Source organism: Myxocyprinus asiaticus, chromosome 17, assembly GCF_019703515.2.
Source record: "Myxocyprinus asiaticus isolate MX2 ecotype Aquarium Trade chromosome 17, UBuf_Myxa_2, whole genome shotgun sequence".
Taxonomy (NCBI): Eukaryota; Metazoa; Chordata; class Actinopteri; order Cypriniformes; family Catostomidae; genus Myxocyprinus; species Myxocyprinus asiaticus.
In genome coordinates this window covers 33322560-33337676 of record NC_059360.1, presented here as the reverse complement: position 1 = coordinate 33337676, position 15117 = coordinate 33322560, and the positions used below count along the sequence as shown (strand labels likewise).

The following is a 15117-nucleotide window of genomic DNA, read 5'->3' as shown; positions in this document are numbered from 1 at the left end:
TGTGAACTTCTTCAATAAAAAAAAAAAAAGCATCCCAGGGTGATACCTCAAGAAGTTGGTTGAGAAAACGTCAAGAGTACATTTCTGAAAATTCTAGGCAAAGGGTGAGTACTTTGAAGATGCTAAAATATAACACAGTTTTGATTTATTTTGGATTTTGTTTAGTCACAACATAATTCCCATAGTTCCATTTATGTTATTCCATAGTTTTAATGACTTTACTTTTATTCTAAAATGTGAAGAAAAATTATAATAAATGAGTAAGTGTTTCAAAACTTTTGACCGGTAGTGTATGTATGTGTGTGTGTGTGTGTGTGTGTGTGTGTGTGTGTGTGTGTGTGTGTGTATGTATATATATATATATATATATATATATATATATATATATATATATATATATATATATATATGAGGGATGTCATAAAATATCTATATACCATTATCTGTCTACCGTTCATCTGTCTGTCTGTCTTTCTATCTATTTATCTATCTGGGATCACGGCCCCTAACCACATCCTCCACAGTTTTAGCAATAAATGCGTTAAGAGTTAAAATGCTTTATTAATAAAAATTGTATATCCTTTCTTATATGCTGAAATTAGAACTTTCCTGACCCCTGACTTATAAAAAAATATATTTTATATGTTAAAAATATATATTTGTCTCCTTTATCTTATTTATGTATACATTTTGGTTGGTTTATACGTATTTATACCTTTATAAGTTTTTTCTTCCTTCAGCTGTACTTGTCTTTATGACTCAGTGATTGTATTCATACATTGTTTGATCTTATTGAACATTTATATAGAAAAAAATCCACAGTTTTATCACCATTTGTGGACTTTTTGGATGGTCCTTTAACCAGAATAGGCACATTTTCCAACTTATATAAGTGTTAAATTATCAATCTGGAACGATTTCACCGTGACGCCATCTGACCAGCTTAAATACGGGACATATCGTATATTCGATACGGTACACATTATTTTATCTTTAACTACGGGAGGATCACATATTTTATGGGATGGGTGGCAACCCTATACTGTTACCATATTTGAACATATAAATCTGCATGCTAGGTGATTTGTAAAACTATGATCAATATCTGTAAACAGTAACCTTTCAAAACCATGCCACGTTTTTTTTTTTACTTTAGCTAGCTAGCTAGAAGCAAATTAGCATTAAACAGTCAACCATGTTACTGTCAGCACTGTTACCGTAAATTCTGTTACTTGTTTAGAGTGGAATGGTTGTTCCCCTTGCACTCTATCTGGATGTTTGTAATGTAATGACATTGGAGTATTTTTGTGATTATTAGCCAGTATTAATTGTTAGTAAAGGTTTGTAAAAAGTAGAATGCCATTATGTGCTGCAGAGAAACAAAGGCAATATCAGACCCATCGAGACGTGGATCCCAAGAGAAGGGCAAAGGATCTGGCGACAGAGAGGAAGAAATGGAAAAGAGACAGGGAGCTTAGGAATATAAAAACTACAAATTTTGCTCAGCAAGAGAAAAAGAGATCAAAGAGACAAAAGTGGAGAATAGCACAAAGTGTAGGGATACGAAAAAGGCAGCATCAGTTGCACTGAACAGTCTGACAACACCACCAGAGTCCCAGGAGCCGAATCCACAACAAGTGGGTTCCTCAAGGTTAGGATTTGGGAATTACCTTGCCCTTTATCAGTTTGCAGTGCATTTTACACAAGCAACTCTCAGCTTTATTTGTAATCTACCAATAATTGGGGGATAGAGTATATATGGAGTATGCAACAACAGCTACTGTAAAAGTGTGAAATATACTTATTTTATGGTCTGAGGTAAACATTGTCAGTCATTTTGTATTTTTGGTTTGAATTTCAGGAAACGTGAAGCAGGGCAAAAACGTTCAAAAAACATAGAAAAAGGTTGAATGAGGCACTATGGAATCTGGAAAAAGAACTGCAAAAGGAAAGAAAAGAAAAGGAGAAATAATAACAATAAAAAAGAAATCAACCGCTGTTAAAGAAAAGTCTGTCCCCTCGCTCCAAGTTCAAACACCTGCTGCAAAACTTCCCTCTGTTTTATATGCATGGGCATTGTTCATTCCATGTCAAATGTCAATAAAATGTATGACAATGTATGTGCATTGTCTATTATATATTAGTCAGTCCTGTTACCATGATGTCAACCCTGTTGCATACAATAATTTGATAAAAATGTGAGAAATAATATATCTAATGCCCATTTATCCATTAGTTGTGTAAAGAGTACAATGTTATCTGATGTACATGGAAAAGCTGGGTAGCTTACTCCTTCAAATGTTGATCTGGCCTTATTTGCATTATCATTATTTGGAAAAAAAAAAAAATTGCCCTGGTTTATTTAATATAAAAACTATACTATTTAAAACAAAATATGAATGATCTGAAAATTAAGTCAGTTAACAACATTTCTAAAATATCGGGAAAAAATCACTGATAAAATGTTTATATTATACAGCCTGAGATGACACGGTATCAATTTCTTCTACTTCATGCTGTCTTCTTTTGAAAGCTGTAAAATGTTGACGCTAACTATCTATCTATCTATCTATCTATTTATCTATCTATGCCTGACAGCGCCCCTATAGGTTCGGCGACCAGCGACACTGTGACTACGCCAGTTCCGTTTCCCTGCTTGGGAGTGTGAGCAGAAGGAGCCGCTGGTGTCCGCTCCGCTGATGGTGAATCGCTGCTCCTGCGGTATCGGGAGGAGGTTTACAGCCCGCAGTGGAAGCGCAGCGGTACTTGTGGATTGAACGTAATTTTTTTCTCGTCGAGTCGTTTCCACGGAGGAGCTGCTGAAGGAGGAGGGAAGGCAGGAAGGGAAGATAGCAGGAAGATGGCGGCGGCCTCGCCGGACTGGGTCGTGCTGAGGGACGGATGCCTGCGCTGCGACGAGGAGGGCCTACGGAGCCTGTCCTACCACCCGGCCCTCAACGCCATACTGGCCGTCACCAGCCGTGGTAGCATCAAAGTCATCGACGGCACCTCCGGGGCTATTTTACAGGCCTCGCCTTTGCACGGTGAGTTTCGGTCTGGATGGGTTAAAGGGGGATTTTATAAAAACCGAATTGGATCAGAGAACCAGGGCATGGAGATACACAACTGATTCCTGGGCTGTCCGGCTTATAAAAGAGACGTCCTGTTATAAAAGAGACGACATTCCTTGTCCTGGGGATTGTGATGGAGAAGGAGGGCGAGATATATTTTTCACCCCTGAACCACCTGATGGAGGAGAGTGACAGAATTATCATTCCCTGAGCTCCTGATAGGAGAGTGTTTGATATCTCGTTCATGGGGCTCTGATGGAGCAGTGAGGGGAAAACTGCTCACTATTAGGGCTCTTGTTGCAGGGGTGTGTTAGAAGGACCACTGTTTTTGGCCCCTGATGGTGGAGTGTTTGAAAGATCACTCAGTCTAAGGGCCTTCTGATTGAGAAGTTTGGGTTTCTTCTGCTAATGTCCCTTGTAGAGGACTGTGTAAGAATGGTCCTTCACTCCATGGCCACCTGATAGAGCAGTGTTTGAGATTGAATCCACACCATTAGGACTCCTGATGGGGAAAAAGGTGTAACAGAGTGGCGCTTTACTCAGTGCAGTTTGAGAATAATCCCATCTCTTACCCCATTCCTTGATTTATTAGAGCTCCTAACAGACGAGTTGTGAGAATTATCCTAAACTCTTTTGGCCTCCAGAGTGTGTGATCTTCACTGTTTAGGGCCTCGTGGATCACTGTAAACATTTCAAACTGCCACTTTATTCATGAATACACCGTTTATCAACATATCTGTTGTGTTACATTTACATTTATTTTTTACATTTCTACATTATAGGCAAAATAAAACTAAGACTTAACCAGGACTAAAACTAAAGCTGTATTGATCTTAAAAGTAAAGCGGCACTGAAGCTAATCTAAACATCAGCTAGTCACTCTGCGGCTTTATATGTGTGTCTTTCTATTACTTGGTGTTATTATTAGCAACCAACATTTTAATACATGCCAGTAATTTATAGTGCAGATTAACATTGATATGATGTGTTATTAACATACAATTTATTGATTGTTGTCTTGTTGTATTAGCTGACAGAGCCTTATCATGCCAATCATGCTAGCGTTAGCCTAGCGTTAGCCCAGCCTAGCCTGCTACAGATTAGTAACACTGCTCATGTTTATGTTAACCCGAGTGATGACAGCTGACTTTAACATCGCATACAACATGAAAATGTATATCTTTGGTAAGTTTTATGTTTATAAGTGCGGGTTTGGGCGGGCTTAGTAGTTTCTGGGCCTATTCATTGTTAAACACGGCATTTTGAACAAAGTAATGTGAGCTGTCAGAACACCCGTGCGGGAAACTGTTGTTTTGGTGATATTTCTGTAATATTCACATTTTGTCTGCACTTATCTGGCCACATTTGTGCGTTTTATCTTTAATATTTAGATTTTATGGTTCAAATGCTCATAGCGTGGCAATTGTATTGGACGTGTGTTATTTTGCCTGAAGCAGTGTTGTTAAGTAATGAGACGGGTTAGACATATCAGCCTGGGGTTTATTGAGTTAAAGATAGATCTGGGTAGGGTTGCACCAGTTGTGCGTAAGTTCTCACGTAATTTGAGACGTAAAGTTCACACTAAGGGCTTAGTAACTACTAGTTAGTTTGTAACTAAGTTAGTGCTTAATTTGGTTGCACCACCTGTTCTTAAGGCAAGACTTAACTAGTAGGTCGTAAGCTCTTCGTAAAGTAATGCGTAGTCGCATAATGTGACGTTTATCCGTACTGATCCAATAAGCAGCCTTCAAATTTGTGCACAGAAGCGTTAAACAGCCGTGAACTGCAATTTGATCTTGTTATGGTTGGTGTTCAAACCTTGTTTGCTCACGTAACTGTCAGCTCTAATGAATTATATCCCCATTAAAATACTATACGTAATAAAAGTAGATTTAATAAATAGTATATTTGCCCTGTGTAAATAACAATATTTAATAACTGTAAAATAAATAAGTGGTGATAAATAAATACTAATACAACAGGCTGGAAAAATAGACATTTATTCATTTTAATATCTTATATATTTCGTATATGTTGAAACTTGACACCAGGCGACGCATCCTGAAAACTGCAACGTTAAATCGGTTTCATGCCGAAGAACCGCTTAAAAGTACGTTTTGTTTTCTCTCTCACATATATGTAAACGATTGTAAATGTCAACATCATAATGTATGTTGAAAGTATTGGAACCTGTCACGCAAAACATGAGCTCATTGATGTCATAAAATATCATTCTGCTTTTTCATTCCATCCATTACTCCTGGGTAGGGTTGCACCAGCTGTGTGTAAGGTCTCACTTAAGTTGAAACGTAAAGTTCCCACTAAGGGCTTAGTAACTACTAGTTAGTTTGTAACTAAGTCAGTGCTTAATTTGGTTGCACCACCTGTTCTTAAGGCAAGACTTAACTAGTAGGTCGTAAGCTCTTCGTAAAGTAATGCGTAGTCGCATAATATGACGTTTACCTGTATTGATCCAATAAACAGCCTTCAAATTTGTGCACAGAAGTAGTGCCTGACCGATATATCGGTCTAACTTGTAAAGCAGAATACGGTGTAACACCACTGCTGCTGTTTATCTCTTGAATCGGCAGTATTAATATAGTCAGCATTTGACTGATACTAAACAGTACTGATGTTTATATAGCTATTTTTTTTTATTTTTTTATTTATTTATTTATTTAAATGGTCAGCATTTGACTGATAGTAAATAGTACTGATGTTTATTTAGCTATTTATTTTATTTGTATTTATTCTTTATTTTAATGGTCAGCATTTGACTTATACTAAACAGTACTGATGTTTATTTAGCTATTTTATTTTTATTTATTTATTTTAATGGTCAGCATTTGACTTAGGGCTGCATGATTATAACAAAAACCATAATTGTCGATTATTGCCCTTGATATTGTAATCGCGATTATTTTAAAATATTAAATTACCGTGATGTCACAAAGTAAGCAACCATGTGGTTCTTCAGAGTAGCAGATTTCAATGGTGGATATGAGCTGCTCTCCAGTTTCTTTTAAGCATCTTTTAAGCATTATATTGTAATAATGTTTGTTAAGGTAAGGCAAATAACAATTATTTTAAATTGTTATCTATGGTATAGAATAAATTAAATTATTGCTAAATTACTGCTTAAATTATTATTCCACGTACAGTAAATAATATGGCATATTCAGTATTCAAACTTATTAACAGCCGATTTAAATCGACCAAGTTACTGTGTTCAGTAAGCCCTTTAGTGGGCAGACAGGGGACCATTCATCCTGTTAGATCTTCAGTGGTGATCTTGTTCATGTAAGATGATTGATAAATCATTTTTGGTCTCAGTGGTGCACGTTGGAAATTAAAAACAGTCATTTGCGATCGGAGTTTGTGCGATTCGGGAAAATGTTAAATCTACCGATACCAGCTGCGTGGCAAATGGTTCTTATTAGAGCAGACGTGATAACAATGATGGTGATTCCTGAAATATGCTATTTATGCCATATTCTCTAAAACACACTTAGAACAGTTAAGCTGAATTACTTTATTGCTATTTTGCACAAATCAAATTCACATTGGCCTACTTATTTACATGACAAAACAAAACTGTTATTACATTTTTAATAAATTGAACACAGAAATCGAGCAATGCGACACACTCTCCCATTACAATGACTGCTGTCACTCACTGCAGGTTTACACTGTTTGAGACCTGCATTTCGATGCGAGCTCAATGACGCTCCGCACAAAGTTCTGCACTTTCGCGAATGCTCTCATTAAAAACAAAGCTGTCTAATCAGCATAATAAATCAGTTATTTACACCGAGTCTGTGCCTTGATTAGAATGGGATCGTTTTAGTTTTGTCGTGTTCCTCATTTGCAGTGTATTTAACATCTATGTTCAAAGTGAGCTGTGCAATATGCAATGAATCCAAAATAATTCCAAAGTGCTTTTCACTCTTGTTCTACAGCTTCTTTTCGAGTGTCAGGTGATGTTTCTTCAGTATTTTCGTGTGCCACTGCGAACAGAGCTAGAACATTAAGTAAGCATCTGGGCATTCAAATGGTTTAAAACTTGCACATTAGGATCAGTTGTCATTACTGATAGGACAGAGGACTAATCTAAGTGGCTCTAAGTGGATTGGCCATTGCTGTTTCATTGCTCAACGGACATGTTAGTTATTGGTTAGAAGAATACTCAACCGCTGCAAAAACACGTTGTAAATAGAAACCATTGACGCAACAGGATCTTAAATTGAACGCTGTTATTGTCGGTTTTCACGATTACATAATCGTGGCAGCCGTAATCGTAATAGTGATTCGTTTTTCGATTAATTGTGCAGCCCTAATTTGACTGATACTAAACAGTAATACTGATGTTTATTTAGCTATTTATTTTTTATTTATTCTTTATTTAAACGGTCAGCATTTGACTGATACTAAACAGTACTGATGTTTATTTAGCTATATGTTTTATTTTTATTTATTCTTTAATTTAATGGTCAGCAATTGACTTGTACTAAACAGTACTGATGTTTATTTAGCTATTTATTGTATTTTTATTTATTCTTTATTTACTCAGTATTCATTTCTAGAATTTGTTGACAATGTATAATAATAATGTCAAATATTCTTTGATACAAATATCTGTTTAAGAAAGCAGCCTTTTGAGTACCTTTGCATAGTCATATTGGTGCAAAATCGGTGAAAAATCCACATAGAAAAGGTCTGTTTTCATTCCAACTCAAAAATTAGCTATATCGGTTACCTTATCGGTAATCAGTGAATTTTCCCTCTCTAAAATCAGCATCGGTCTCAAAAATCCCATATCGGTCAGGCTCTACAGCGTAGTACGAAATTTCTCTTCCGGTCTGCTGCATTCGGATGCGTTTGAATGGGAGTGAATGGAGCGCGAAGTGTAGTGTGACCGCCCCTTAACTCGAGAGGACAACTGGATACAAAAGGGTATAAATGTTGTCTTTGCAGTGACAAGAGTCTTTGAAGGTTTTCTGTCAAATGTGTCTTCATGAACATATTTAAACATTTGTTTATGTAACTGTAGGCCAGTTTCCCTGACCCAGTTAAATCCTAGTTCCAGATTGAAAGAATTTTCAAAAAGAGATTGTGATTTAGTCTAAGACTAAAGTCTAAGCACCACACATGCGTAAATTACAATTTAGCCTAATTATTGTGTAAATAAGCACCAAGCTACAATTAATGCACTACTAAATATTTGAACTTTGCACCATTGAACTTAGGTGATTCATTTTATGGAAGCCTCCAACCAGGAGTAGCAGTTGATATAAAAATGCAAACTGATTAAATTACATCAATGAGATCATGTTTTGCTCGACAGACTTCAATCCTTTAGACATATATGATGATGTTGAAATTTACACTCGTTTACATTTATGAGAGAGAACATTTAGTAAAATACTGACTTCCTGTGCACATTGCCCAGTGTCACTGACATGCACGGTTACAAAATACTCAACACATACCATATATATAGGATATTAAAATGAATAAATGTTAAAGTTTTCCAGTCTGTTGTTATTTGTTAATATTTATTTATTACCTGAATGTTATTTAATTATATGCCTACTATTTATTATATTAATATATTTTTAAGAAGCCTATTATATTTAAATTTAAATGTAATTTATTACCGCTAAAAGTTACGTGAGACAAAAAAACACTTCTGTTTACAAATTTAAAGGCTGCTTATTGGATCAGTAAAGGTAAACGGCATATCATGCAATTACACATTGCTTTACAGAGAGCTTATGACCTACTCGCTTGTGTTAAGAACAGGTGGTGCAACCAAATTAAGCACTGACTTAGTTACAAACTAACTAGTAGGAACTAAGCCCTTAGAACTTTGTGCCCAAACTTAACTGAGACCTTACGCACGGCTGGTGCTACCCTACCTAGACCATCCAGAGTTTAACTGGATTTATGTTTCTAGCAAAGGCAAGATGTAATCGGTGTATCTGTATGTAGTTAACCCCTCGGGTTTTAGATATGCAAATAAAATACACAGATAAACCTTAAATGTATCAAAACCTACCAAAACTGCAGTAAGTATTAAGCTGTTCAGTCCAGCACTAGTTACATGGTAAATAAATGGTGATTCTATTGAGAAAATCCGCTATATCCAATGACAAGGCTGATCTGTGTTCAGTGATCCAGATCTTTAATTTTATTAGTTGATTTGCGATTGTTAAATATTGCTTTTCTGGACTGAGAGGTTATGCTCAAATAGCACTTTAATTTGAATTTGCAAACAAGTTATTTTGCAGGGAATCTTGGTCAGAGGGATGCTAGCACAGAAAAGTCGACCCTCGCTTGTTTAGATCCTACTGACTAGGATTGAAAGATTTTTTCCCTATTTTTGAGTGTGTGGCACATCCACTTAAATTAATTTTTCACCCAAAAATGAAGATTCTCTCATCATTTACTCACCCTCATGCCATCCCAGATGTATATGACTTTATTTCTTCAGCAGAACACAAAGATTTTTAGAAGAATATCTTAACTCTGTAAGTCCATACAATGTAAGTGAATGGTGACCAGAACTTTGTAGTGCCCAAAATCACATAAAGGAAACGTATAAGTAATCCATATGACTACAGTGGTTAAATCCATATCTTCAGAAGCGATATGATAGGTGTGGTTGAGAAACAGAGCAATATTTAGGGCTTTTTTTACTCTAAATCTTCTCTTTAGAGAGCAAATTGGGAATTGGGCATTCCAAATTGGGGAGAAATTAGGGAGAAATTATTTTGTGTATATAGTCACAGCTTAATGCTGGTGTTAGATACAACAGGCATCTAAAATACAGCACTATGTTGGGTCCCTTATTGTCTTTATAAAATATTTACTACATTATACTAATATTAATATGGTGAACAGGTGTTTTGTATCATAGCTGTTACTATATTGTAGATTTTAGTACGGGTTAAATGATGTATTGACCAATCAGCACCCCTACAAATATTACATTTAATAAGAATGTGTTTTGTTGGGGGCCTGGGTAGCTCAGTGATAAAGACGCTGGCTACCACCCCTGGAGTTCGCTAGTTCGAATCCCAGGGCGTGCTGAGTGACTCCAGCCAGGTCTCCTAAGCAACCAGATTGGCCCAGTTGCTAGGGTAGAGTCACATGGGGTAACCTCCTCGTGGTCGCTATAATGTGGTTCGTTCTCAGTGGGGCATGTGGTGAGTTGAGTGTGGTTGCCGTGGTGAATGGCGTGAAGCCTCCACACGCGCTATGTCTCCTTGGCAACGCGCTTAACAAGCCATGTGATAAGATGCGCGGGTTGACGGTCTCAGACGCAGAGGCAACTGGGATTCGTTCTCCACCACCTGGGTTGAGGCGAATCACTACACGACCACAAGGACTTAAAAAGCACACTGGGAATTTGGGCATTCCAATTTGGGAGAAAAAATAAAAAATAAAAAATTGTTTCATTTGTCAACCAAAAACATATTTTTGAAACAAAATCTTTTTTTGGTCATTTGTGTGTAATAATTTGAACTGTCTGTTTGTATGTTGCCAATGCCATTTAATGCAGATCTAATGTAGTACAAGGATGTAAACTGAGCGCTAATCTGTCCTATGTGTGTTGTATGACAGCTAAACCTGGGGGCCGGGTGAGGTGTCAGTACTTTCCTGCCATGGATAAGGTGCTGTTTGTGGATGATTACGCTGTTGGCTGCAGGAAGGACTTGAATGGGATCCTTCTTTTGGACACGGCCCTCCAGGCCCCTGTGTCGAAGCCAGAAGATATTGTGCAGCTGGAGCTGCCTGTTACCGAGGTAAGAGACGCAGCATTTCAGAACCACATTCAGATCTGTAGGCCTACATCGATTAGATGTTGATATTAGGTGTGTCAGAATCCATTGATCTACAGTAGATCGATGTATCGATCAAATAACCAACAACGCGATGATGTCATTGATGCAGCGCATAAACAAAGATGTATATAGTTTTTAGATGCACCTTTATTTTGACACTCTCGTGCCAGCCACGTCCGTACGCATTTCTGTTGAAGTGCGAAGCAAGTACCAGATGATGCAGCAACCTAGAACCCCTGGGAAGTAGCAGCCAAGAAAAAAGCACGAACAACATATAGATGAAGTTACTGTTCACAAACAAATGCTCCGCTCATACACGTGATCATTAACTGGTTATTAACCGGCTGTTATTAGGTTTGAATATTGATTATCATTGATGATCATGTATATGATTTTTATTTTTTATATTATTCTTTGTTCTGTTTTATTGCTTTCAACAACTGAAGTACCTAATTTTGTTGTGGATGTCTCAATGTGGATACTGGATTTGCACTTTTCAGAGAGCTCAATAAAATTTTCAAACTATATTTTAGTTGCAATTTTGAGATAATAAATGTCACTAATTGTGTAAAATAGGCACATAATGTCTTTTCATATCGATCGCAGGCCCCTGAATTGAATCGACATCGCAGCAGACTTTGAGGTATTGGCAAACATCGGATCGCAGGCTAAGAGAATCAATATAAGATAGTATTGTGATGAAACTTGTGATTTACACCCCTAGTTGATATCACATTCCTTACATCAAATAATGGGCTCTGCCTGGATAAATCAGTTAATAATTATTTTGATAATCGACTAATCTAATGATTATTAGAAAGATTATTCGACTATTCGGGCGATTATTGCAATGATTAATTATTAGCACTTAACCGACTATTCAGCTTGTGCCCTGACTTAAAAGGTTGTAATAAACGTGCCTACTAACAATAAAGATGATAAAATCATCTTTTAAAAATACCTCTGAATGACATTCACTGAATTAAAGGAAAAAATACTTTTATTAAGTTCAACTCAGTAAAAAATTCACTGCAAAAAATCCTATTGTTATCAAGTGTTTTTGTCTTGTTTTCCATTTAAAATGGTCTAAAAATCCTTAAAACAAGATACATTTACTTGAGAAGCAACATATAAGATATTTAGACTTGCTTTAAGAGAATGCATCTTAAATATAAGTGTATTTTGTATAGAAGTGTATTATTTTCACTTGATTATAGTTCTGTGAATGCAGTAAAGACAAACTATACTTGTATTCATGATGTATTCTCTAAAAGCAAGTCTAAATATTAGTCGTGTACCGATCAGGAAATTTGAGGCCGATACCGTTCTCCGAATTATTATTATTTTTTTATTATTATTTTTTTTAACACTAAGATCGGCCGATACTGATTTGTTTTCTTAAAGTGCCCTTTGCCACACTTTTGCAAGGTATATGCTGCAGTTATATGTTTATGCCCCGCCCAGTTAAATACAGTAACACTTTACAAAAAGGTTCCATTTGTTAACATTATTTAACAACGTAAATGTAGTTAACATGAACTAATGAACTTAATGTTACATATACTAATACATTTTTGAAAACAAAAGTTGTATTAGTTAACATTAATGCACTATGAACGATCAATGAACAATTATATTTTTATTAACTAACATTATGATTAATAAATGCTGTAAAAATATATTGTTTGTTGTTAGTTCATGATACCTAATGCATTAACTAATGTTAAAGAAATGAAACCTTTATATTAAGTGTTACCCAAATTACATTAAAATTACATTAATTGTGAATTGCTAACATTTGTATTGAAAACAGTTATTAATAGTTCTGTTGCCAATATCAAAAGGTCATTGTGACATACTGGCAACCAAAAACCATGAGAGCATTACACAGCAGAGATACTTTCAAAAATAAGAAACATTTATCCATTACAAGCTCTAAAACTGCTCCAGTAAGAAATCATTCATATCTATGATTTGTTTACTGTCTTTGGCGTCTTGTTGTAACACAAATCACTAATTATTAAGCAAATGCGTGAAGATGCGGTGCCGTTATTGAAGGTTAAATAGTTATATCTGTTATTAGTTTTAAAGCTAATAGCGTTCATGATCACTCAAACAGTCTCTATCGCTCCACACAATGTCTGATTGTTACGACTCGCGTTACATCACGTGTACTCAGATTTGTATTTGCATGTTTATTTGTTGTTTAATTAGTTTTTATACCCATTAGCAGCCTCTTTGTCCTCTTCCAGCTCACTGTTCAATGAGTCAGAATAACTACCGTAATGACTCTAGAAAATGGGCAACTTAATATTCATACATGTGTAATTCTTACACATTTTTAAAAACAAAACGGCATATTCTTGTGAATTACATAATGTCTGAAAGTTTAAATTCTTGAATGCTTCGAATTGCCAACAACTCACCCTCCAAAGGCCACTCTGTCATGCTTCAAGGGCTGAGCAAGCGCTCATTCATTAGAGTAGCGGTGTATTTGCGATCGCCGATCACGTATTTAAGACGAATATCGGCTGATTTCAATCGGTGGCCGATCGATCAGTGCACCCCTACTAAATATCTTGTATGCTGCTTCTCAGGTGAATGCATGTTGTTTTTTTTTTAATATTTTAAAATATTTGTATTTTTAATATTATATTCAACATTTTAAGATAAATTTTTTTCTTCTGCAGTATAGCTGCTAATGAAAATGAACGTTGTTTTAAAGGAGTTTTAGATATTTATACTGGAAAACCAGCCAAAACAAAAACAAATCTAAAATGTATTTTGTTGCAGTGTATAAGAAGTCTACCTCTCACCTTTTTTTTCACTTCAATCCACCTTTATCTCACAAAAAACAAACTCTATCTTATAAATAAAGCTGCGTATTGCCATTTTTCTTCATGATAAGAAATGCACAGTGGCACATATATTATGATTCAATAAGTCGCGAGCCATCACGTTATAATCTAGCTACAGCAAGCGTGCGCACTCGAGAGACGAGCGTCCTCGTGCCAGAGTGTGTCTCAGCCGAGTGCAGTTTCAATCGCTTCCCCCTTTGATCGGGACACTTCGCGCAACTCATTGAAGAGGCGCTGACTGCACAGAGAAATGCCAGTTTCAGAGTTTGTAGTTATTTACATGACCTGCTTCCTTATTATTTGACTTTAATAAAGCTATAACGCATTAAATAAAACTGCATTAAAGATGTAACGCTGTTACTTTATAGACACTCGACACACAAGTTTTGCTTAAGCGGAGCAGCAGCTCCGGCTCAGCTTATTCCACAAAGAGAGTGCTTCTGTATTTACTTACTTGGTATTTCTGTATAATTTCCTCATACTTTGCGATCTACATCACCTGAAGCTGTTTGGAAAGTTTAGGGTGCATCTGGACTGAGAGCTGCAGTACTGCTCTCGCGTCCCATCATTAGAGTTTCATATAATCTCGTTACATTAAATGACATCAAACGACTATTTGACAAAGAAAATGTTTGTCGACATTGTCGATAACGTCGACTAATCCTTTCAGCCCTATTGTGTTGACCATCTTTGTGCTTCTCAGCAGAAATATGTCATTATTTGTGATTGCACCTAAATGATGCACATCATGTCTTTAAAATGGCATAGTAATAAGTCTTCATGCATAAGAGATGCATACCATTGTGTGTTTACTAGGATTTTTTTTTTTTTTAATTACCTCTCACAAAGAAATTAAAATATACATGACCCAAATAATGTCAAATACTGCTGAACTACAGTGCTGATTCTGAATTAGTTCTAATAAGGTATGAATGATAAAAACTAGGGGTGGGGGAAAAAATTATTTCAGCGATTCATCGCGATTCATACTCGAACGATTCTGAATCGATTCTCAAAATAATCAGAATGGATTCTGAGTTCAGTTTAAATCACGGCGGAGCAGTGGCGTGTGCCAAAGACAGATGTAAAAACAAAGCCGTGAGTTAAATGCATACACTAAAGTCAAGTGCATAAATACGACTTTTTGCAGACCAGCTGTATCAAACACATGACCATTTGTGCCCGAATGAAACTACGATCCCGAAATTCTTTCACAAACCCACGCAAATAGCAATGGGAGAGTTTATTCATGACAAGCCAACAAACAACATGAAAGACGAGCTCGCACCCATTATTGCACATTATTAAAACACAGAAAAAAATAATGACGAGGCAGCGGTT

At 36.2% G+C, this 15117-nt stretch overlaps 2 protein-coding genes across 6 annotated transcripts in view; one reads left to right on the top strand and one right to left on the bottom strand.

Annotated features, from left to right (window-relative positions):
- Positions 1–15117, bottom strand: part of LOC127455580 (exonuclease 1-like) — a 77452-nt gene that overhangs the window by 54381 nt on the left and 7954 nt on the right. The gene's annotated exons all lie outside the window — the stretch shown is intronic.
- LOC127455575 (baculoviral IAP repeat-containing protein 6-like) overlaps positions 2653–15117 on the top strand; it is a 213214-nt gene continuing 200749 nt past the window's right edge. For all 5 annotated transcript variants that reach the window (XM_051723584.1, XM_051723583.1, XM_051723586.1 and 2 more), the window contains exons 1-2: positions 2653–3044; positions 10698–10879. In XM_051723584.1, the coding sequence (XP_051579544.1) occupies positions 2861–3044; positions 10698–10879 (366 nt within the window). In that variant the 5' untranslated portion in view covers positions 2653–2860. The remainder of the gene's footprint in view (positions 3045–10697; positions 10880–15117) is intronic.